The sequence below is a fragment of the Barbatula barbatula genome, assembly GCF_947034865.1.
Source record: "Barbatula barbatula genome assembly, chromosome: 21".
Lineage (NCBI taxonomy): Eukaryota > Metazoa > Chordata > Actinopteri > Cypriniformes > Nemacheilidae > Barbatula > Barbatula barbatula.
The window spans coordinates 414,502-437,821 of NC_136784.1; the positions used below are offsets into that span (position 1 = coordinate 414,502).

Sequence of the window (23,320 nt, forward strand, 5' to 3'; positions counted from 1 at the left end):
GATGTTCATAATAAACTCACATATCCTTCAGTGTTTCAAAGAAAAACTTCATCCAATATTTGTTGCATTATTTCACTAAAGATGGTCAATTGTGGTTGAAATCATATGAATGTTCTCAAATGAAAAGGCATAGTGTGAAGATGTGTGATGTCACTGAAGGCTGTGTTTCTTGTGATGGCAGGCGGTGCAGGAGAAGAATGAAGTTGTCTGTGAGCTGGAGTCTCAGGTGGAGCGTCTGAGGAGTGAACAGGAGCGTCTGAAGAGAAACAACGAGGAGGAGATCGACCAGCTGAACGCTGTGATAGAGAAACTCCAGCAGGAGCTGTTGAACATCGAGCACAAACAGCCTCATGAGGAGGAGACGTCTGTGGAGAAAGATGATGACCACGAGATGAAGCAGAAGATGGACGAGGTCACTGAAGAGCTCTACACGCTTAAATCCGCCCACCGCTCACTTCTGAGCAAATATGAAGACCTTCAAGAGGAGGCGCTCGCCAGGAGACAAGCGGAGACAGTGGCGCTGCGAGAGAAGACGGCTGCGTTTGTGGTGGTGCAGGCTCAGGTTCAGGCGCTGGAGGAGAGCGCCAGTTCAAAGGTCATGGACCTGAGCCAGCGTGTGGAAGAACTGGAGATGTGTGTGGAGGAGAAAGACTCTGAGCTCCGTGTGTGCAGAATGAAGGTGGAACAAGCACAGAGCGATGCTGAAGCTCTCTTTTGTAAAGTGGCGCAGCTGGAGGAGAAACTCCGAGAGAAAGTGGCAGCTGTTCTGGTCGCTCAGGCCCAGCTCGGAGCCGTTCAGACACAGAGCAAACAGCTCCATGACGAGGCTCAAGACGTTACATCAAAACTGAGTGGCCCCAGGATGCAGCTGGAGTCTAAGGACGCACAGTCACAGACTGAGGGTCTGTGTGTGCTTCTGGAATCTGGGACACAGTCTGAGGGGCTCAAAACACAGTCTGAGGGTCCCAGAACACAGTCTGAGGGTCCCGTTGTGCAGCTGGAGTCTAAGGACGCACAGTCACAGACTGAGGGTCCGTGTGTGCTTCTGGAATCTGGGACACAGTCTGAGGGGCTCAAAACACAGTCTGAGGGTCCCGTTGTGCAGCTGGAGTCTAAGGACGCACAGTCACAGACTGAGGGTCCGTGTGTGCTTCTGGAATCTGGGACACAGTCTGAGGGGCTCAAAACACAGTCTGAGGGTCCCGTTGTGCAGCTGGAGTCTAAGGACGCACAGTCACAGACTGAGGGTCCGTGTGTGCTTCTGGAATCTGGGACACAGTCTGAGGGGCTCAAAACACAGTCTGAGGGTCCCAGAACACAGTCTGAGGGTCCCGTTGTGCAGCTGGAGTCTAAGGGTACCAGGATGAAGGTGCAGTCTAGGGACACACAGACTGAGGGTCCTGGTGTGCAGATGGAATCTGAGGGTCCCAAAACACAGTCTGAGGGTCTCAAAACACAGTCTGAGGGTCCCAGAACACAGTCTGAGGGTCCCAGAACACAGTCTGAGGGTCCCAGAACACAGTCTGAGGGTCTCAAAACACAGTCTGAGGGTCCCAGAACACAGTCTGAGGGTCCCAGAACACAGTCTGAGGGTCCCAGAACACAGTCTGAGGGTCTCAAAACACAGTCTGAGGGTCTCAAAACACAGTCTGAGGGTCCTGGTGTGCAGATGGAATCTGAGGGTCCCAAAACACAGTCTGAGGGTCTCAAAACACAGTCTGAGGGTCCCAGAACACAGTCTGAGGGTCTCAAAACACAGTCTGAGGGTCCTGGTGTGCAGATGGAATCTGAGGGTCCCAAAACACAGTCTGAGGGTCTCAAAACACAGTCTGAGGGTCTCAAAACACAGTCTGAGGGTCCTGGTGTGCAGATAGAATCTGAGGGTCCCAAAACACAGTCTGAGGGTCTCAAAACACAGTCTGAGGGTCCCAGAACACAGTCTGAGGGTCTCAAAACACAGTCTGAGGGTCCCAAAACACAGTCTGAGGGTCTCAAAACACAGTCTGAGGGTCCCAGAACACAGTCTGAGGGTCTCAAAACACAGTCTGAGGGTCCTGGTGTGCAGATGGAATCTGAGGGTCCCAAAACACAGTCTGAGGGTCTCAAAACACAGTCTGAGGGTCTCAAAACACCGTCTGAGGGTCCCAAAACACAGTCTGAGGGTCTCAAAACACAGTCTGAGGGTCCCAGAACACAGTCTGAGGGTCTCAAAACACAGTCTGAGGGTCCTGGTGTGCAGATGGAATCTGAGGGTCTCAAAACACAGTCTGAGGGTCTCAAAACACAGTCTGAGGGTCTCAAAACACAGTCTGAGGGTCCCAGAACACCGTCTGAGGGTCCCAAAACACCGTCTGAGGGTCCCAAAACACAGTCTGAGGGTCCCAAAACACAGTGTGAGGGTCCCAGAACACAGTCTGAGGGTCCTGGTGTGCAGCTGGAGTCAGTGGGCGTAAGGGCAGAGGCAGTAGCATCATCCCCTCCTGATAAAGTGAGTCTCCTGACGGAGAAGTTGAAGGAACTTGCGGAGGGGTTGTGCGGGATGCAGAAGGATCAGGAGTTACAGAAGCAGCTGTTGTGCAGCTCTGAGGAGGAGGTGCAGGAGTACGAGAGGAGACTAGCTCTTCTGATGGACCTGCTGAACCAGATGAGAACCAAAGCGAGCCATCACAGGCCTGACTCATCTAATGAGGTGTGATATGACGTCTACACATGACTGATGCTGGAGTGTGCAGAAGTGTAATATACCTCTCAAACGCTGTGTGTGTGTGTGTGTCCTAAGGTGTCAGGCACTAATCCATCAGTATCAGAGATTCTTCAGCAGCTGCAGGAGGTCAAAGGTGAAGCTGCGTCCACTAAAGAAGAGTTGATGTGCTACAGAGAGTTGAGTCATAAGCTGCAGGAGGACACTGAGGTCAGTTCTGATGAACGTGTCACGTTTGTGTTTCAAGCGAATGCTGTGCGTGACTCATCGTGTGTTGTGCGTTTGTGTTTAGATGAAGGAGAGGACGATCACACAGCTCCAGACGGCTCTCGCTCAGGTATACAGTCAAACTTGACCTCACACGTGCGTGACATCTGTACAGACATGATATCACGTTCTGTGTGTCTCCCACAGGTGTCAGTGGGCACGCGGGAAGAAGACAAGGCCGAGGCTGAGAAACTCCTCCAGGAGGTCAAAGGTCAACTGACAATCACACAACAAGAGCTGGAGAGGTTCAGAGATGAGAGCGTCAGACTGCAGGAGCTGCTGCAGGTATCAAAGCAGATGATCTGGTTACACTTCATATAGTTTCAGGATCGTTTCATGAATGTTCTTTCGTCTCACAGGAGCGAGAAATGAACATCGCACTGCTGAAGGATCAGCTACACAAAGTAAGAACCACACAAGACCCAAACTGCTTACTGAACACATGTGTTGCACGGTTGTGTTTCAATGACTATTTGATATCTCAGCAGACATCACGAGAGGAGGATGGGTCGACATCAGAGCTTCTGCAGGAGTTACAGGAAGTGAAAGATGAAGCTGCGTCCACCAAAGAAGAGCTGAACAACTACAGAGAGCGCAGTCTCAAACTGACCGAGCAGATCGAGGTTCACAATAATAAACTCTTCTCTATGAAAGACATATTTAAAGGATAATCCACGGCTAGCCGTACATTAAAGGATTAGAGCCCTGGATTATCCCGTATATTCCATATGGTTATTTGCTAAATTAAAGCCGTTAATCATGTTTACAGTGTAGTTTTAGATCAAACAGGTGAACTGACAGTTATTTTGTCAGTTAATTTCAAATGTCATCATACGGATTGGTGCTACCCGTGCGTTAAAGGGTTTTAATGCACACCCTCAATTCAAACAGACCGTGGTATAATTCCCTTTATTCTGTTTTCTCCTGTGCTCTGATGTCACAGGTCAGAGATGTGTCCATCGCTCAGCTGAAGGAGGAAGTCCAGGAGCTGCGATCCGCTCTGACCGAAGCCAGCACCGAGCCGTCATCTCAACCCCAAAACAAAACTGGTAACTCGAGCAAAGACACGCCTCCGCTTTCTCACGAAATGTGCCCCGTCCCATCGGAGCGCTCAACGTCCTGCTCGTCTTTGATTGGGACCCGTGTGACGTCTGGAGCGGATGTGGAGGAGATGATCACGAGTTACACGGAGAAGATCGGACAGATGCAGGAGCTCCACGCGGCAGAGATCATGGACATGGAGGCCAGACACATCTCAGAGAGTGAGAGTTTAAAGAGAGAGAGACAGCAGCTGGAGGAGCAGTGTGGAGCGCTCCGAGACGCCCTCCAGAAACTCAGAAGCGCAGAGGTCAGATCACTGTACTCATGATCTAATCAAATCAAAGGTTGAAGGTGTGTGTTCAGACCAGAGATGAATGTCTAACGTTGTGTTTCAGGGTCCATCAGTGAGATCCGAACGACCGTCAGTCTCTACATTTAAAGACGGATACACCAGCGGTGAGATTTGACTCATTACTCCAGACATCAGACTGATTCTGATTCACGTTGAGGCTTCAGGACCGCAGCGCTGATAAAAGCACACGTGAAGAACATGTTGTGTGTGTGTCATGTGTTACAGACAGCAGTTCAGAGTGGGGTCAGCGGGCGGGATATGATCTTCCTCACCCCCATCAGGAGCTCAGGACCACACCGGAGGGCGCTCGCAGAGAAGGGGAGCCTGACGTTATGCCTGATAGGATCAAGGTGAGCTCTTCACAGAGTGATGTGATTGGAGCAGGGCTTGACGTTAAGGCTTGTCCGGGACAACTGAATGTTTTGTTTGGGCGAGCGAGAGAAAATTTACGTGCCACACCGGACAAAAACATTGAAAAAGAAAATAACATGAGTGCGATGTATGTAGAATAATAGGAATATGTGCATTAGACAGAGCTGCGTGTTTGTGTGAAGTGCGTTTGTTGTGGTTGTGCTTGTTTGTGTGTGACAATAATCATTGGTGTCTGTGTCACTAGAGGCGGAATCCTGTTATTTAAATGTCATATCCAGCTGTTCTGCACGTCTGAGTGAATTATGTGCACAGTTTAACGTACGACACAAGTGACGGTCGAGGATTTATCTGCGTCTGCACTGTATGAGGACATGAACTTCATCTCCAGAGTTCCTCTGAGAGTTTATTTTAGTTTTAGTTTGAGTGAAGCTATCGGCAAACACACAAAATCTCAAGCGTCTCGCCGAAGACCCATCAAAATATAAAAGTCTCAGACAAAACATACTGTAGTGTACTATAGTATTTGCTATTGTAAATTGTAGCGCCCTTGTAGTAAACTGATAAACACTGTATACTATAGTTAAGTTAAAAAAAAAAGACTTTTACTGCAGTTTACCATAGTAACTACTATACTAGTATACTACAGGCACAATCACATGACAATGCTTCATGTCAAGCCCTGCTGGAGCGATCAGAGGCGACTGAAGGACTCATTGAATGTGTTGACAGACTCTTCTCAGAGAGGTTCATCAGGAGGGTATGCAGGTTCTGTCTCTGTCTGGAGAACAACAGCTTCATCATCAGACCTGGAGTGAGGAGAGAGACGCTCTGATCAACTCCATCCAGTCGCTGATAGACGTCATCAGTCAAATACAGAGTATCACACAGGTGAACTGTCAGTCTGGTTCACTCGATAACATTTGATATGAAACCATGTCTGTGTGGTGACGTTCACTGTGCTCGTGTGTGTGTGCGCACACAGGCTGATGGGGACTGGCGCACTGAGCTACTGTCGGCCGTTCAGCAGGCGTTTGTTAGAGAGCGAGACGTGTTGAAGAATGTTCTTCGCTCTCATGTGGAGAGTCTGGACTCAACTGATGCAGTCATTCATCTCAACCAACTGCTGAGAGAGATGACGGAACAGGTCACAGTCCCTCACGATCATCACAATACACACACAGACGTCATGTGGTGATAATTGTGTTGTGTTTTGTGTTCAGGATGTGCGTCACAGAGACGTGATGGGTTTGTTGTGTTCGGCGGACAGAAACAGTCTGATCACAGAGATCCAACAGCTCAGAGCTCAGCGCCACCCTGGGGACATCAGCGGTATGACACGTGAGGTGTGATGAGTTTCTCCAGTCATACACTGCTGTTATCTCATCCTCACTGTCTTCAGCAGGAAACGGAGAGAGAGAGAGAGAGTCAAAAGAGCTTCAGACTGAATTCAAACAAACTCAACTGGAGCTGGAGATCTCACTGAAGTCTCAACACAAACTCATGAAAGATCTCCACACACTCAGGTAACAACATTAATCAAAGAAAGACAAGAGTGTGTGTGTGTGTGTGCGTGTGTGTGACTGATGCGTGTGAGTGTGTGTGTGTGTGTGTGTGTGACTGATGCGTGTGAGTGTGTGTGTGTGTGTGTGTGTGTGTGTGTGTGACTGATGCGTGTGAGTGTGTGCATGTGTGTGTGACTGATGCGTGTGTGACTGATGCGTGTGAGTGTGTGTGTGTGTGTGTGTGACTGATGCGTGTGAGTGTGTGCGTGTGTGTGTGACTGATGCGTGTGTGACTGATGCGTGTGAGTGTGTGTGTGTGTGTGACTGATGCGTGTGAGTGTGTGCGTGTGTGTGTGACTGATGCGTGTGAGTGTGTGTGTGTGTGTGTGTGTGTGTGTGTGTGTGTTTGTGTGACTGATGCGTGTGAGTGTGTGTGTGTGTGTGACTGATGCGTGTGAGTGTGTGTGTGTGTGACTGATGCGTGTGAGTGTGTGCGTGTGTGTGTGACTGATGCGTGTGAGTGTGTGCGTGTGTGTGTGACTGATGCGTGTGAGTGTGTGCGTGTGTGTGTGACTGATGCGTGTGAGTGTGTGTGTGTGTGTGTGTGTGACTGATGCGTGTGAGTGTGTGCATGTGTGTGTGACTGATGCGTGTGAGTGTGTGCGTGTGTGTGTGACTGATGCGTGTGTGACTGATGCGTGTGAGTGTGTGTGTGTGTGACTGATGCGTGTGAGTGTGTGCGTGTGTGTGTGACTGATGCGTGTGAGTGTGTGCGTGTGTGTGTGACTGATGCGTGTGTGACTGATGCGTGTGAGTGTGTGTGTGTGTGTGTGTGACTGATGCGTGTGAGTGTGTGCGTGTGTGTGTGACTGATGCGTGTGAGTGTGTGTGTGTGTGTGTGTGTGTGTGACTGATGCGTGTGAGTGTGTGTGTGTGTGTGACTGATGCGTGTGAGTGTGTGTGTGTGTGTGACTGATGCGTGTGAGTGTGTGTGTGTGTGTGTGACTGATGCGTGTGAGTGTGTGTGTGTGTGTGTGTGTGTGTGACTGATGCGTGTGAGTGTGTGTGTGTGTGTGACTGATGCGTGTGAGTGTGTGTGTGTGTGTGTGACTGATGCGTGTGAGTGTGTGCGTGTGTGTGTGACTGATGCGTGTGTGTGTGTGTGTGTGTGTGTGTGTGTGTGTGTGTGTGTGTGTGTGTGACTGATGCGTGTGAGTGTGTGCGTGTGTGTGTGACTGATGCGTGTGAGTGTGTGCGTGTGTGTGTGACTGATGCGTGTGAGTGTGTGTGTGTGTGTGTGTGTGTGACTGATGCGTGTGAGTGTGTGCATGTGTGTGTGACTGATGCGTGTGAGTGTGTGCGTGTGTGTGTGACTGATGCGTGTGTGACTGATGCGTGTGAGTGTGTGTGTGTGTGACTGATGCGTGTGAGTGTGTGCGTGTGTGTGTGACTGATGCGTGTGTGTGTGTGTGTGTGTGTGTGTGACTGATGCGTGTGAGTGTGTGCGTGTGTGTGTGACTGATGCGTGTGAGTGTGTGTGTGACTGATGCGTGTGTGCATGTGTGTGTGTGACTGATGCGTGTGAGTGTGTGCGTGTGTGTGTGACTGATGCGTGTGTGTGTGTGCGTGTGTGTGTGACTGATGCGTGTGTGCATGTGTGTGTGTGACTGATGCGATTTTGTTTATCAGGGCGGAGTTGTCGCTGAAGACAGCTGAACTGGACACACTGAACAACACGCTGGTGATCGAGCAGAAGAGAGTCAGAGAGCTGCAGTGGCTCTATGAGAAAGACAAATGTAAAGCTGACAGGAAACAGGAAGCAGAGAGAGAGGAAGTGGAGGTATGAGCGACCTGTCAATCACTCAGATGTTTTTATTGTATATATATATTTCACTCATCACATGTGTCTCTGCAGGACCTTAAACTGATGCTGGAAGAACAGCGAGCTTGTGTGGCTGAACTGTCGAGTGCTCTGGAGAGAGAGAGACAGATGACCAGAGAGCAGACAGACGGGCAGCAGGTGTGTGAGGTCAGCGTCTCCTCAGAGCTGCAGGTATCTCCTTTCATCATCATCATCTGTCAATACTCATGAGTCATGACAGCAACATCTACCATTAAAACTACACTCGTGTACATTCATATTCATCTTAATTCTGATGTCAAACACTGAAGTCTAGTGTGACTGGATCAGAGCGGCTCATTGAGCTGTGTGTGTCTGTGTGTGTCTGTGTGTGTGTGTGTGTGTGTGTAGGGGCAGTTAGAAGCTCAGAGATGTTGTGCCGCTGAGCTCAGCAGTGCATTAGAGAGAGAGAAACATCTGAACGCGCAGCTGATGCAGCAGATGCAAACCAGTGTCACTCCTGCAGTCGGCACACATGACACACTCATGCAGGCTGAAGCCACCTGCAGTCAGGTAACACACTCACTCACACACACACACACACAAAACAACGTCACACAACATACACACGCACCTCACATACATTCACATACACAACACAACACACAGGCATCAGTCACACACACACTCACATACATACACACAATAGCTAATCATTAAGAAACATCTGCATCTCACAATTCAGCCCTGCATGTGTGTTTTTATGAAATGTGTGTGTGTGTGTGTGTGCAGGTGGAGGCTGGTGTTCTCTCTGTGGAGTCTCTGCTGCAGACGCTGCAGTCGCAGCTGGCTGAAAAGCAGACGCAGGTGGTGGAGCTGATGGAGCAGATGGAGAAACAGAAACTGGACGAGCAGCAGCGCAGACGACAGTTCGAGGAGGAGAAATCCTCTCTGACCCGCTCCACCACGCAGGACCAGATCGAGCTGAGGGCGGCTCGAGACTCCGCTGCTCGTCTTGAGAGACAGACGGATGACCTGCGCATGCTGCTGGACGCAGAGAGAGACAACCTGCAGGGGCTGGAGAGAGAGCGAGACCGACTGCAGGAGAGAGTGAGACAGCTGGAGGAGAAATTAAGACTCATGGAGAATAAGGAGAGCGTGCGGTCAGACAGTCAGTCTGCGGATCGAACCCTCGACTGGGTGTTAGAACAGAAGATCAGTGACACGCAGGACTCCAGCACACAGTCAGGAGCCAATCAGAGATCAGATCCTAAACACGTCAACAACATCCTGAACCGACTGCAGCTCATCGCTGCTAAAATCACCAGTCTGACCAGTGACACGTCAGACAGGTGTGTCATCACGCTCAAACATCCCTTCAGCTCTGTGTGTGTGTCTGTTTACATGTGTTTGTGTGATTTATGTGCAGGTTATCTGTTGAAGCTGCGGACCGGGACAGTCTGACATGGCTGCACAATAACATACAGGATGTGATGTCACTGTTACAGCATATCCCATCAGCGCCCTCTGCTCTCCCGGAGGTGATTCATCTACAAACACATTGGAATCATTCGTGGAAACGTGTACATTTGTCCTGATGTGTGTGTGTGTGCGTGTGCGTAGAGCGGAGGTGTTCTGATGGGAAGTTCATCCAGTCTGCTGAATGAGCGTTTACTGAGACAGAACGCAGAACTCACAGGATTCGTCAGTCGCCTCACAGAAGAGAAGAATGACCTGAGGAATCAGTTATTGAGACTGGAGGAGGAGCTTCACCGACACGGACAGAGAAACTTCAACACAACCACAGTGAGTGAGAGAGAGACTGAATCACACTGATGAGAGAGCGAGAACAAACCTGAAGCTTCTCTCTCTGTCTGTCTGTCAGGTGTCTCTCAGGAGCAGTGCGGAGCGACACGAGAGCGAGCGAGATGTCTGGATCCAAGAGAGGAGCTGTTTAGAGAAATCCCTCCGTCGGGCCGAGGCTGAACTGAGTCGTCTGAGAGCAGAGATTCGTTCTGATGCGCTCCGAGATCTCACTGGATCTGATGTGGACAACAGCGCTCTGAAGGTGAACCGCTTGAACCTCACCAACACATTTACTTGGAGCGTTTAAACACGTGTGGATGGATTGCTTTGTTCGTTTTGCTACAATATTGCAATTTATTTGAGTTCGGTTCGCAATCACAAGGCACTATTCCCAAACGGACCAAACTTTGTTAACACAAGTCACGTGCGAGTAAACTCTCATTCGGTTGCTCAGAGGGCATCTGTTCACTTTCTGGGATTACGCTCTAAGATGTGAACTGTCAGCAGCTAAACCTTCATCCTTTTCTTTCCCTGAACTGCCCGTCTTACGAAGTGCATCTCTCATTTTTATATATTGTTGACAGAGTTTCTTTGCCTTCGGGGGGCACTGTTCAACCGACCTGTTAAATCCCATTTGTTTAAAGCAACTTTGAATTACCATTGTGTATGAAATGTGCTATTTAAATAGCCTTGCCTTAAGCGCTCGCTAAACACTTCACAACATTTCTGTGTTTTTGTGAGTTCTGGAGAGCTGTTTGGCAATGTGATCAACTGACCAAATTTAAATCAAACACTTCACTTCTTCCCTGCTTCAATGAGCCCACGGTTCATGTTAGGAGCCATTAGCAAAACAATCCCTCCTGCGTCGCGCAACTTCATGTAATTACCCATCAAACATTGTGATACAGTCTGGTACGTTGGTCTGATGGCTTAATCTGAATCAGATTTCTTATGATCTTATGTTTCTCTGCAGAAGATCTACAGTAAATACCTGCGTGCTGAGAGCTTCCGGAAGGCTCTGATATATCAGAAGAAATATCTTCTGCTGCTGCTGGGAGGATTTCAGGAGTGTGAGGAGGCCACGCTGTCTCTCATCGCCCGCATGGGCGGCCACCCCACACACACCTATCATGAGTCTCTCGGCCATCGACGCAGAGGCTTCACTCGCTTCCGATCCGCTGTACGCGTCTCCATCGCCCTCTCCAGGTACTGATGCGCTACTGCATATGGCAAGCCGAATTACCTTTCAATCATTCTCAGGATATGAAATCGAGTTATCAACAATCACGTCATCACTTGCAGAAATGTACATTCTTGATATCTGTAAATTAATTTTAACATGTTGCATTTGGTATTTCTGATATCAGTAAATCTGAGAGTAATTGTAGATGACAATCTCATTGTGGATATCAGAAATGAATATTGTCACTAGTGAAAATGATATCAGAAATTGGCATTTTCACATGTGAGAAATTAATTATTGATATCTGAAATTGAATTTGAATGGCAGCCTATTGTGTTATTTAACTAGTAAAAATGAAATTACAGACATCAAGAATGAAGTTTTTTACTAGTTGAAATTCTTGATATCAAAAGTTCATATCGTGAGAATGGTTGAAAGCTAATTCGGCTTGCCATATACTGCAACATAATGAGAGCAGAATTCACTTTACTGCCGATAAACAAGCTTCATATGTTGAGGACAATGTGACGAAAGACATCTGCTGTGAACGAGACAGTAAGTTGTTGTTCAGGGAGGTGTTGAGTTGCGTTTGTGTCGTGCAGGATGAAGTTTCTGGTGAAGCGATGGCAGAGATCAGCTGGTGGTTCCCTCACGTCTCAGATCATCAGCAGGAACGGTCAGATGACAGCACTGATACACATTTACTGTCGCTTTCTGATTGGTTCATGAGGATTCGCTCAGAAGGATGACGCTGAGATAATGTGTTTATGTTCAAAGGTGCTGACGTGAGGAATGAGTCTTCATATCTTCATCCGGGCGGTGTGGATGTGTTCAGAGAGAGACGAGCGGGCAGCCGCGGGCGAACAGGACGAGAATCACCTCGATCCGCGGCGTCGGTCACACACAGGTAAAACAACCGAGCGCTCGCGATTACATCACAACATCAGGACTGTGAGAACTGACAAACTCTCTCGTCTCTGTAGGTATCACAGTACGGCAGGTGACCCCGCAGGTTTGTCTTGTTCTCACCTGCAGAACTATGACCCCGATCGAGCTCTCACAGACTACATCTCTCGTCTGGAGGCCCTACAGAGACGACTAGGAAGTGTGCAGTCAGGTAACCACCAACAGATGTATAATGACACTGTGAACTCAAAGGGGTCAGGGGTCAGTCATGTTTGTGGTTTCACCCACAGGTTCGTACGCTCCATCGCACTTCGGAGTCAGAAGATAGATGATCTTCATTCACATTTATAAATGCTGGCTTGAAGAAACTCAGTTGCCTTGTCTGGTGCTGAGCTGCTGTGCTTTTGTACTCTTAACTATGATGTGGACTGCTTCGTGGGACCAAAAAGACGTTTTGTTTGTGTGTCGTCTTATAATCAGGCTTTCTGGCAGCAGCTTCAATGTCTGTACATGAGTTCTGTTTGATTTGTTGTTCACGAAAACAATCCTGCTGTTGATGTGTATTTGTGGAATGATCATTAAATGGATTTATTTAAGCGTTGGAGAGCGTTTGGTGGATCAGGTCGGCTGCTATCGGACCTGCGTAATAAAACACTAAGAGAACGTGACGTGTGAATGTTATTTATATCTGAGGAAGAGTGCGGTAGTGTTGTGTTGTCAGATCCTCTACACACTGTGTTTTATTCACCCCCATGAACAGACCACAGAGGACATTTGTATAAGACATATTTTTGTAAAGGTAGGAGCTTTGGATTTTATGGGTATTTTGTCAAAACTGAAATAAAGATTAATATAATATTGGAAAACCACGTTTGTCTGTTTTCTTTTCCATTTCCTTGTTTTGTGCTTTGAAACAGAAGTTTATCAAGAACCTTCTTCATGCTCATTCATCATTGACGCTTGGAATATTTCATCAAAGTCATTTTCTCGGTCCACAGTAGTTCAAGTTACAAACGTTTGCAGGTCTTCACACTGTTGAAAGCGTTTCAAGTGACATCAACACACAGTCATTAATATTCATGACGTAGGCTGCAGCGCGGGAGTGTGTTCACATGAGTGATGTCGAGCGTCGGGAGCATAAGAGAGGAGCGACAACAGGGAGGTGCGAGAGAGGACCAGGCCTGGACTTTATATTGTGTTTATTGTTTGTTTATGTTAATAAAAGCTTGTGTTACGTTTGCCGGTTCCCGCCTCCTTCCTTCCTTAAAGTGAACCGTTACATGACGTGTTTTCAACGGAAACCTATGATGTTGTGTCCACGAATTTATTTATTTTTTTCATCAGTTTTGATTGTTGTCATTTCTTATTTAATTTGTGACAGTGTCAAAACATTGTGTCCTTTTACAATGACATCCTAAACTTTTCCCAATCACAGATAAGATCTCTTTAATATCTCAGTTATTTCTCCTAGACATCAATGAGATCAAATGGAGCACATTCAGACTTTGGTAAAGTCTCATCTGCGTCTCAGATATTTATTTTGAGAAGAGACGTCAACAATGTGTCAATATCATCTCAAACATTTCTCATCACAAGTACACTGTCAAAATATTCTGTAGAAATAACTGTATTGCTGCAGCAGTTTGCCAGTTACTTCCTGTACATTTAGGTCATTTAATGGCGACAGTTTGTTCAAAGATAAATGGCAAGCGGGTCTGTATACGGCCATGGCAGCAGGATCAGATGGCTGCTTGTCGGAACTGGATTACTTATTCCTGTTGCAAGTCTTGGTGTATTGTGTACATGTTTTTCTCCTCACCTTCCCCATGTTATGCTTTATCTTCTTCTAAAAATACATTTCGTTGCACTGTACTTGTATGTGTGTAATGACAATAAATTGAATCAAATCTGTAAGGATAAAGACTTGTTCATGTTTAATGTTCATTTATCTTTAAAAAACTGTTGCCAGTAAATGAGATCAATATAAATCTACAGTAAGATACTGGCAACTAGCTTCATAACTACAGCAAAACATCTTGAGTGGACTCAAGTCCAGATTATTTGACCTTCATATTTACACAGTCACACTCTCGTTTGATTCTCCTTTTATTTCTCCTATAAGATTATAATATAAAGTTTTTGTCTGAACGTTTTGACACTGAGATCCCACAGTTCATGTGATGTCCGTCCTGTTATTAACCCCAGTACCATGTGTTGAGGTCATTCACCGTTCGGTAGTTTCTGTTTCTTCTGATGTGATCACAGGAGCGGCAGGCATGCTCCAGACCGAACCAGGTTCCTCTCACAGTGTATCGTTCTCTCCAGCGGAAATACTTCTCGTACATGTCAGTGTTTTGATGGAGGACTGTGAGATGTGCTGCGAGTGCTTCAGCGGTTTTGAAGTCGTCCACGTGTATAAAAGCTTCTGCTGGTATGAATCTCTCGTAATTCTTTCTGGGTGGACCGAGGACCACCGGTACGGTGCCGAGCTTCATGGGGTTGTAGACTTTCTCCGTGATGTAATCTTCATGTATGGAGTTCTCAAAAGACAAATAGAATTTACAGCTGGACACCAGTTTGGGATAATCTTCATCGCTGACGTATCTGTTGAACGACTCGCCGTAGGTTTCCACACTGACGTATTCCTTTAACTTCTCGTAGTATTTGGAGCGCTCATAGTCTGGGTTCCAGTTAGTCACGATCCAGCAGATGAATTTCTCCTTCTGTGGTATTTGATATGTTCTGTCCTCCTCAACGCTTCTCACTGAGGTCTGACCGTATGGGACGGTGATGTCAGAATCTCTCCTGTAAGATGTCGTCAGGTTAAACAGGTCGTTCAGACGAGGTTTGAGGGCCGAGTTGCTCGGAGACTCCATGTTCATCCAGACCCATTTCTGGAAGTGAGGGCGTGGTAGCGTCGGCATGTTGGATAAGTCCTCGTGGATATCTCCGTGATGAAATAAGACGCCGTGTGCTTCACTAAACACATTCCTGTTGTCTGTTAACTGACATCCCTCGATCTGAAACTGTGAACAGGATTCCAAAGCAACTTTCTGCCCAAACGGACGTATCCAGATCAAGAGAAGCGTCTCTGTTTGTGATGGACTTGTTGGTTTTGGTTCAGTTTCTTTGAATTGGTCATTGACTCTCGTAATGTTCCCAACACAGATGTTATTTATGATCTTGGTGTGGTTGATGCATGCGTCTGGACAGTGGAGCGCTGAATACTGTAAACCGTTCATTGTCGGGCTGTGGTACACGTAGAACATGGCAAAGAAACATGACAGAAACATGACAGCGATGAGGAAGCGCAGACACGATCTTTGAGTCTCCATCATCTGACCTGCAGAAAAAACACAAACAGAAAGTGTTTTCAGCTGCTACGACAAAGCTGACTTGATATTTGACATGTTTTGAAATATTCAATAGCTTGTACTATAGGGCGTAATATCTTAAAACATATAGTGATACATATTTTGTGTACATTATTTATGTATATCCGTGGATAATCACAACGGGCTTCATTCGTAAATATTTGAGTAAATTGAGAGTAGTTTGTAAAACAGACCTGAAACCTTTCCTCCGGATTCACAAATACTCATAAAGGTCAGAATTCATAGTGAAATGTGTTTATGTTAATGAATTCCAATCATTCGTAAACACGGCACGTGTTCGCTCATTCACAATTAGCATAATCTCCGCCTATAAATGACACCAGAATAAATCGTTTTTAAAACGTAAAAAATACCAAAGTGGTTCGTTTTCATAAAGAAGAGGAGCGCGAGGACGTGTAAGATTATGACTTTGTTTAGGTTTCCAGCTTGAGTTGGGTTGAAGGAAGCAGAATAACACAGACATATAACACAATGAATCTGACATTTGTTAGGTCAACGTGTACTGAGCACGATCCCTTAGACAAAACATATATCTGTCCTTGCGTGACTTCTGTATTCTCAAAGGACGAAACTAAACAATGTTAAAGAAAACTTCAGAAAGACATTAACTCACAAGTGTGTTTAATGTTAAAAGACTTTTGTAGAATTTCACTTTTGATGCCATCAGTGAAACTCACGAGTAACACAACAATAAGATCGTTTTTGATGTTAATCTGGTTTTTATTCATTTAACTGCAAACACATTATGTCTTTTGCTAAATTTGATTTCAGTGTAAACGTTTAAAAAAAAACCCAATAGCACAAACTTTAATTGTTTCGAATATTTTATGACTGGCAATGTCAATGCATTTTATAAAACGTTTTAACAATATGTAAATTAAATGAGCATAATCTAATTACGTCAGCAAAGGGACGGAATTAACACGTTTAACTTTCTCCCGACAGGAACTTTTAAACCCGATAAACTGAGAAGGATGTTACAGCACCTGTAGATTAATCATCATTACTGTGACACGTGAAACACAAACACAATTAGTAAATAGAAAAGAAATCACCGTTTCAGGAATTTACTTTCGGGCTCAAAAACTGTTTCCGGACCTAACCGCGGGAAACGATGACGAATTCACGTGATATCCGGCGGCAAGGTCAAACGTGCGTGCGTGCTAAACTTGACGTCAAGTCTTGGAATATAAATGTAGTCCGGGCTCTGAGTAAATCACTGTGTCTTTAGTCCCTTTCTCCTATTTTTAAAACATAAATATCTCGCGTTTACAACGAAAACACAACCAGAGCAAGATAACTAAACTTGTCTCTCCAATATTTAGAGTTTAGACCGCGATACCGAGCTCAACCGCTAGATGTCAGTGTACCATAGGGTTTGTTGACACATTCGAGAAATTGTTTATTTTAACAACAAAATTCAACAATCCGTTTCTAACAATAAAATTATAATATGAATTCATGTTTACATAATATCAAATATAATAACACTAGCCAAACGCAGACCTTATTAAGTAGTTTAAAATGTAAATATAACGTGTGTTTACAACGAAATCAAAAGAAGCCTCTAGTAAAACAAATATAACCAGGCTAAATTCACGTTTATGACGTGTTATTTGTGTGTTAAATTAATGCATTCGTAAAACAAAACAACTAAAAACAACTCACAGAACCCTCAAAATATGGTGTATCATGACCAAACTTGATACAAACACTTGGTGACCCTTGGGACTTTGACTTATGAATCTTTGGATTCTGATCCGTAATTTTTTTTTCTCCAAAAAACATAACAAAATACATTGTGTGTGATTTGTTTAGCACTAATCTGCTTATTTTCTTCTTTCACACCAGTGCAGCCGTAGGTCTGTATTCCAAAGAATTCATGAGTGACAGCCATTTTAGTTCAAGTATTGTTCATTGTTAGTTCATGCTATCTTATGCATTAACTAATACAAATAATTCTAAGGAACGAAGGAAGAAAGCAGGTCAATAGGAAACACATTTCATATTTATTTATTTCTCAACACAGATCTGATAATCACGCTTTTCTTTTACATTTAAAATTAAAGTGTTGAAGTACTGTACTTGTAGTGTTTTAGTAGTTGTGGCAGATAAAAAATATTCATTTAGATGTTTTTAGAAATTCTGTTCAAACATTATAGATGTTCATCATAAAAGAGAATCTTTCAAAAATGTCAGGGACATCCGTCAGCTGTAACAGTTAATGTTGTTGTGTTTGTGTGTTTCTGAGTGTGTATCTGATGATGGGATTGTCTGGCGTGTGTATCATGGTTGTGTAGTTGACTGCAGGAAAGTGTCCGTCCACCAGCTCAAAGTCAAACAGTCTCAGTAAAGTCGACCAGATGGTTTTAATCTGAACGTAAGCAAAGTTTTCCCCGATGCAGCGATGACGTCCTGTCAGACATGAACCAGACACACACGTTTATCACTTCAAATCATTCACTCAGTAAACATCACGTTTATAAAGTGCACATGCGGCCTGGCGCTCAAACTCACCGGCTCCAAAAGGAATATAAGCGAACTTCTCTCCAGCCGCAGGGTTATCATTCAGATAACGGTCAGGATTAAAGTCCAGACGATCTGACCAGGTGTCATGAAGACGTTGGTTAACTGTAGGAGACACACACACCTGATGTCCAGGAGGAATGATGTATTCACCTACAGTCTGATCACAGAGAGATTTCAGACAGTTATCACATTACCTCTGATGAACCAACACAACATTAACAACTGCGTGTATAAAAAACACAATACAATGAGAGAGAGACACCTGTGGGGTTCTGGCCATTCTCATCATAGTCATGATAGGAGGTCGCAGCCGGAGCGTTTCCTTCAGACAGCGATCCAACAAACTCAAATCTTTCAGCTGCATCACAAAACCACAAACACAACATGAGTGTGTTTAACTGCATCTTCACAAAAAGAACAAAGCATGAAACCATGATGATGATCTGTTTCAGTGTGATTGTGTTCCTCATGAAACAGTGATGTACATGTCACCGCTGTGTCTTTATTAAGTCTGATCATTATATTCATTCTGTATAAATTCTTTATACATAAAGCCACATTTTTGTTAAAGGGATCACTGGGCATACTAGGGAGATGTGTGGAATAATATATGAACGATGGCATTGACTATAATTGTGAAATAAAAAATTACTGTTTAAGTGTCACAGTATTCATAAACTTAAAAAAAAATATCCATGATGTCAAATGTTTGCAACCTAAACATGTTCTCTTTCGCAACAGTGAAGCATCATCATCCACCATAACTTTATGAGAATATACTGATAAACACAATAATAAGATTCTTGCGGTTTGGTTATTTATTCTGTATTAGAGCCCAATGAATATTAGCCCCCGTCAGATAATGACAGATAATAACGTTAAGCTACAGATAATAATAAATCAACATCAAAGAGTCCAAATCTGGATAAATGCATTGTATAATGGCTAAAACATCATGTATATAATACAATTGAAATGATTTTGGTTATTAATATGCGTGTTTTTGTTGTTTCTTACAAACAATATGAAAATGTATGAAAATACACCAAACAGCGTCTTTATTTGAGCATTATTATATATATATATACTGTATATATTATCCTAGAAGACCTTATATTTACTGAAGAACTGGTTAGCGTGTCTGTGTTTAGTTTGGTTGTCTAGCTGTGTGTGCAACCAGTTTACGTCATTGAAGAAGAACATGGCGGCCTCCTCAGGTTAATATGAGTTTTACATTCAGGATTGTTTTAAGAATTGAAAATATTTGATGTGTTTCTAACGGCAAATGCTAGAAGTGTAAGGCTATTACAACACATTAAGCCACACATCTCTCTATACACCGGGTTCCCTTTAAGCATGAACATTTTTGTTAAAATAATAAGGAAGCCACAAAGTTATTACAGGAGAAGTGTAAAAGTGAGCCTTATATACTGAAGATTCTGATCTTGAGAGGGAGATTTGATATATTATATTTCATTTCTATTTTATCCTTTACTTAGCACCTTATTTTAAGTTCATTTGAATGTTTGTGGTTATTGAATGATGTTTAAAGAGCGAGAGAGAGGACCGGTCACCTGATCATAGTCGAGAGTTGGCAGATCTTCTCCGCAGATGGTTTTCTGTTCGTTATAACAGCGTTTCTGTAGCGCTCTGTCCCGAGCGAGGAAGAATCCCAACCACGCGCTGGTGGTGGAAGATGTGTGCTGTCCCGCCAACAACAGTCCGATCAACATCCCTCCGATCTCATCATCACTGAGAGGACGTCCATCTCTACAGCAGACACACACACTTCATTCCTGACTCTCTTTCTCAGGAGAAATATCTGAGACTTCATTCAATAAAGTCATTCATGTCTTTGAGGAATCAGTAAGATCTCATGTGTGATTTGACGAATGCAGATGTTGAACAGTCAGTACTGAAACAGTCTGTCAGTGTGTGGTGTCATGTCATGTGATGTACTTGTATGTGGCGTCTACGAGCGTCTGCAGGATGTCGTCGTCTTTCTCTTGAGCTTCTCTGCGCTTCTTGATGACTTTATAGAAGATCTTCTTGATCTCTATGTGCGCTTGATCCCTCCGTCTGAAAACGCACAGAACACAGCCACGTCATGTTTGTATATGATGACGTGTTTAACGACGTCTTTGTGTTTGTGTTTGGACCTGAAGCTGGGCAGAGGCAGCCAGCCGGGCAGCAGCCAGGCCTCATGTGTGAATCCTCCGTCCAGATCTGCGTAGAGCTGCGCGACTCTCTCGTTCAGCATGCTGCGGATCTCAGGGCCGTGCAGGCAGCGGCTGGCCGTCAGGATGATCAGTTCTGATAAAGCCTCGAACAGATCTGATGTGACACAGATCAACGCTATAAACATCTGAAACTAGTCGAGCTGATTTTGTCAAATCATTCAGAGAGAGTGTGCACTGGCCACAGAAGGAAGAAGTTTTTTCTAAACTCATTACTTCTCTCTCCGCTGCGTCCCCATCGCTTGAAATAGTCTTTAGTTTCTTCTTCGATGACTTCCACGTGCTTCTTGAAATGAGCGATATTTAGTCCTGTCTTCAACATTTTCTTCTGCTCCAGAAACAGCTGGAAGTTTACAAACACAGATGAACATCCACAAAAAGAAAAGCATCTCTATGAAAGTATTGTTCTCTTATCTCAGCAGTCATTGTTTTCTTCACTATTGTTATGACTTTGGATTAAATACATAAATATAAATGTATGTGATGTAAATGTCTACACTGACAGCATATTAAAACTAGAGATGCTTCAGAATTAGGGCTGTGCAATATATAGAAATTATGGAAATATTGCACATGATCATATCGTAGTTATTTAATTCTTGAAACAGTTATGTACGGCCAATGTTTTAGGTGGATGCTGATAGTATAGTATCTATGTGACACGCGGATGTTAGTTGGGATATGCGTGCGTGTGCATGATAGCGTGTGTGCGCTCTGACACGTCAATCAACAGTCCGCAATTAGTTGTATTTATTTTAGTTTGTTTACAAAATGTCATATGAATGCAATATATGTTGGTTATATATTTTAATACGATTTAAATTGATATTAGAAAAATAAATATCGAATATCGCATTATTTGGCATGCTATCGCATATCACATTTTTCCTCAATATCCCACAGCCCTATTCAGAATGCTGTCAGGTGGGACGCACACGCCCACAGTCTCATCACGTGATCTTACAGGATTGGGCACGTCGTAGGCGACACCCTTGCCGAACACAGGTGTGGTGAGGCGCGCGTACACGTCCTCTGCGTTCAGATCTTCATTCTTACTGTTGAACATCAGCGCAGCGGCGTCGCTCCCCAGTAGATATGTGAAGGTTTTTCCAACCATGGTGAAGCTGACCACAGGACCGTACTGCACACATAAACCAAACTCACATCATCATCATCATCATCATCAAAACACATCAATCAAGAGTTTCACTTCCCTCACCTTCTCATAGGCCTGCTCCAAAAACTCGATAGGACTCCGACCAAAAGCCACAGCGTGACCCAGAAAAGGAATGTTGGACGGAATATGAGGAGGATATTTCTGAAAAACACAGAATGTGAAATGATATTTTATTATTAAACTAATATGTGACCCTGGACAACAAAACCAGTCTTATGGGTAAATTTTTTGAAATTGAGATTTTTACATCAAGTGAAAGCTGAATAGTTAAGCTTTTTATTGATATATGGGTTGTTAAGATGGGACAATATCTGGTGGAGATACAAGAGTGTCAAACTGGTGCAAAAAATCTAAATATTCAGAAAATCGCGTTTGAAGTTGTTAAACCGAGGCCCTGTAGCAGGCCATCCACTCACAGAAATAAAGTTTTTATATATTTTGGGTTGAAAATTTCTTTAATATACAAAATATCTTAATGGAACATGATCTTTACTTAATATAAAAATCTATAATTTTGACCCACACAATGTATTTTTGGCTTTTACTAAAAATGTTCCCGTGCTACTAAAGATCCAGGGTCACATATAATGATGAACAGAGAGGAAGAGAGGTTACTTTATACTATGTCTCATGATGTTTACGGCGTGTATATCATGTGTGTGAAGTTTTTTATTATGTTATCATGTTATTATTGTGTCAGCAGTATTTTTACTTCAATCAAAACAAAGCAACTGCAGTTTGATTGATATGAATTGTAATACGCAATAAAAAGACGATTTTTGAAAATAAATGAAAACGCATTTTGAACCAAACTCTTGATATAAAACTGAGTAATATGATGATAACACTTCTGGAGTGAATGGCTCCAAACAAACACAACAGTTACTCATTATTATTATTATTATATTCATTCAATGCCATAAGTACAGATATGCCAGAAAGAAATATGAATAAAATAAGGGCATTGCATTTCACGCAGTCACGTGTGTGACAAATGTGCTTCTTTCATGTAATCACTTTTCAATCATTGCGCAACACAGTTCTGAAGTGTCGCTGCATGACGTCACACACCGTCAGATAATGACGTTCTCGCGGTACTTGGAGAATCATCAAAGACTTTACCATTCTAGCAATTGTATTTATATCATTCATTAGATCCTTTTGTCAGCAAAGTTTCATATACACAGATGTACATTTTCTTTATCTTTCGGTAAAGTGTTTGTTTGTTTGTGTTTAGAAGTTTGTGATGATGTGAATGCTGAGGTACTCACCGCGTGCGGCTGTTTAAACATCACTTTACTCAAATATCCCACAGTGAGCGTGAACAGTGATGTAACGAGCACCAGTGACGTCAGACTCCACTTCTCCACAGCGCTCTCCAGGACCTGCGCGCTCATCTCAAATAGCGTCATCTTGATCTAATTAAGAGAAGAACTCATCAATGTGAGACGCTTCTCTCGTGCTCGTCTGCGCTTAATTAAGTGACGATACTGTGCAGACAGAGGCTCCTCGCGCACTTGATTTTGTTTTATGGCTCTTCTGGAGCGCACTGGGTTACGCGCTCGCGCGGTCCCGCCCCCGCCTGATGTGAGCAAGTCGGTCATTGGAAAGTGGAGTGTGTCAATCAAGTGACTCCATGCGCTGCGGCGGTTATCTCGCACGCTGATTGGCTGTCGCTGCCTGGACTGATGTCTGCTTATATGACGTCACCAGGGGCGCTTTTGGTCCAGGTGTGTGCTGCCGTTGTTCCTTTTCCAACTTTCTTACTTATAATTGTATTTTCTAATGTATCGTGTCTCGCTTGAAATGCACAATCACTATAAACTTTATGCTTTTTTTACCCTTGGCAATAAGAAAGTATGCTGCACGAGCACGATGGGATTCTAACGGTAAATACCGGAAGTGAGCCTGACAGTTACATCTCATGGTTTAGTTGCACTTAGTAACTAATATTGTATACGGTATATACGCCTTTATTATTAATATCGTTGAAACATTAAGAACTGTTAAGA

At 44.2% G+C, this 23,320-nt stretch overlaps 3 protein-coding genes across 14 annotated transcripts in view; 1 reads left to right on the plus strand and 2 right to left on the minus strand.

Annotated features, from left to right (window-relative positions):
- Positions 1–12,832, plus strand: part of akap9 (A kinase (PRKA) anchor protein 9) — a 48,012-nt gene extending 35,180 nt beyond the window's left edge. For 6 of the 10 annotated variants that reach the window (XM_079484630.1, XM_079484629.1, XM_079484636.1 and 3 more), the window contains 25 exons: positions 182–2,689; positions 2,780–2,911; positions 2,994–3,038; positions 3,116–3,253; positions 3,328–3,372; positions 3,454–3,591; positions 3,912–4,316; positions 4,405–4,465; positions 4,587–4,711; positions 5,463–5,621; positions 5,716–5,877; positions 5,954–6,062; positions 6,133–6,256; positions 7,925–8,075; positions 8,151–8,288; positions 8,487–8,648; positions 8,868–9,427; positions 9,505–9,616; positions 9,699–9,881; positions 9,961–10,143; positions 10,855–11,087; positions 11,667–11,740; positions 11,842–11,971; positions 12,048–12,181; positions 12,261–12,832. In XM_079484630.1, coding sequence (XP_079340756.1) covers positions 182–2,689; positions 2,780–2,911; positions 2,994–3,038; positions 3,116–3,253; positions 3,328–3,372; positions 3,454–3,591; positions 3,912–4,316; positions 4,405–4,465; positions 4,587–4,711; positions 5,463–5,621; positions 5,716–5,877; positions 5,954–6,062; positions 6,133–6,256; positions 7,925–8,075; positions 8,151–8,288; positions 8,487–8,648; positions 8,868–9,427; positions 9,505–9,616; positions 9,699–9,881; positions 9,961–10,143; positions 10,855–11,087; positions 11,667–11,740; positions 11,842–11,971; positions 12,048–12,181; positions 12,261–12,298 — 6,249 coding nt within the window. In that variant the 3' untranslated portion in view covers positions 12,299–12,832. The remainder of the gene's footprint in view (positions 1–181; positions 2,690–2,779; positions 2,912–2,993; positions 3,039–3,115; positions 3,254–3,327; positions 3,373–3,453; positions 3,592–3,911; positions 4,317–4,404; positions 4,466–4,586; positions 4,712–5,462; positions 5,622–5,715; positions 5,878–5,953; positions 6,063–6,132; positions 6,257–7,924; positions 8,076–8,150; positions 8,289–8,486; positions 8,649–8,867; positions 9,428–9,504; positions 9,617–9,698; positions 9,882–9,960; positions 10,144–10,854; positions 11,088–11,666; positions 11,741–11,841; positions 11,972–12,047; positions 12,182–12,260) is intronic. The other 4 variants (XM_079484633.1, XM_079484628.1, XM_079484632.1 and 1 more) reach the window with 4 other exon arrangements.
- Positions 12,833–13,877: 1,045 nt separating this feature from the next.
- Positions 13,878–16,529, minus strand: LOC306910192 (4-galactosyl-N-acetylglucosaminide 3-alpha-L-fucosyltransferase 9). Of its 3 annotated transcripts, none has more exons than XM_079484553.1 (2): positions 15,539–15,573; positions 13,878–15,313 (listed from the first exon to the last, which is right to left on the minus strand). In XM_079484553.1, the coding sequence occupies exons 1-2, from the start codon at positions 15,570–15,572 to the stop codon at positions 14,166–14,168; spliced, it is 1,182 nt and encodes a 393-aa protein (XP_079340679.1). In that variant the 5' UTR covers position 15,573; the 3' UTR covers positions 13,878–14,165. The 3 variants fall into 3 exon arrangements, with proteins under 3 accessions (XP_079340679.1, XP_079340680.1, XP_079340681.1); XM_079484554.1 differs by lacking the exon at positions 15,539–15,573 and adding an exon at positions 16,421–16,529 and having other exon boundaries at positions 13,883–15,313; XM_079484555.1 differs by lacking the exon at positions 15,539–15,573 and adding an exon at positions 16,437–16,529 and having other exon boundaries at positions 13,889–15,313.
- Positions 16,530–17,352: 823 nt separating this feature from the next.
- On the minus strand, positions 17,353–22,901 carry cyp51 (cytochrome P450, family 51). Its single transcript, XM_079484557.1, has 10 exons — positions 22,580–22,901; positions 21,351–21,449; positions 21,096–21,272; positions 20,348–20,474; positions 20,054–20,228; positions 19,854–19,973; positions 19,469–19,664; positions 18,157–18,252; positions 17,883–18,051; positions 17,353–17,780 (listed from the first exon to the last, which is right to left on the minus strand). The coding sequence occupies exons 1-10, from the start codon at positions 22,718–22,720 to the stop codon at positions 17,587–17,589; spliced, it is 1,494 nt and encodes a 497-aa protein (XP_079340683.1). The 5' UTR covers positions 22,721–22,901; the 3' UTR covers positions 17,353–17,586.
- Between the last annotated feature and the right edge of the window lie 419 nt (positions 22,902–23,320).

Bases quoted from the DNA above. Each gene is read 5' to 3' on its own strand.
- LOC306910192 (XM_079484553.1), bottom strand. From the start codon at position 15,572: ATGAGTATTTGTGAATCCGGAGGAAAGGTTTCAG. The intron at 15,314-15,538 runs GTCTGTTTTACA...TTTTTTCTGCAG, and splicing joins ATCCGGAGGAAAGGTTTCAG to GTCAGATGATGGAGACTCAA.
- cyp51 (XM_079484557.1), bottom strand. From the start codon at position 22,720: ATGACGCTATTTGAGATGAGCGCGCAGGTCCTGGAGAGCGCTGTGGAG. The intron at 21,450-22,579 runs GTGAGTACCTCA...TGTGTTTTTCAG, and splicing joins TGTTTAAACAGCCGCACGCG to AAATATCCTCCTCATATTCC. The intron at 17,781-17,882 runs GTGAGTTTGAGC...CATGTCTGACAG, and splicing joins TTATATTCCTTTTGGAGCCG to GACGTCATCGCTGCATCGGG.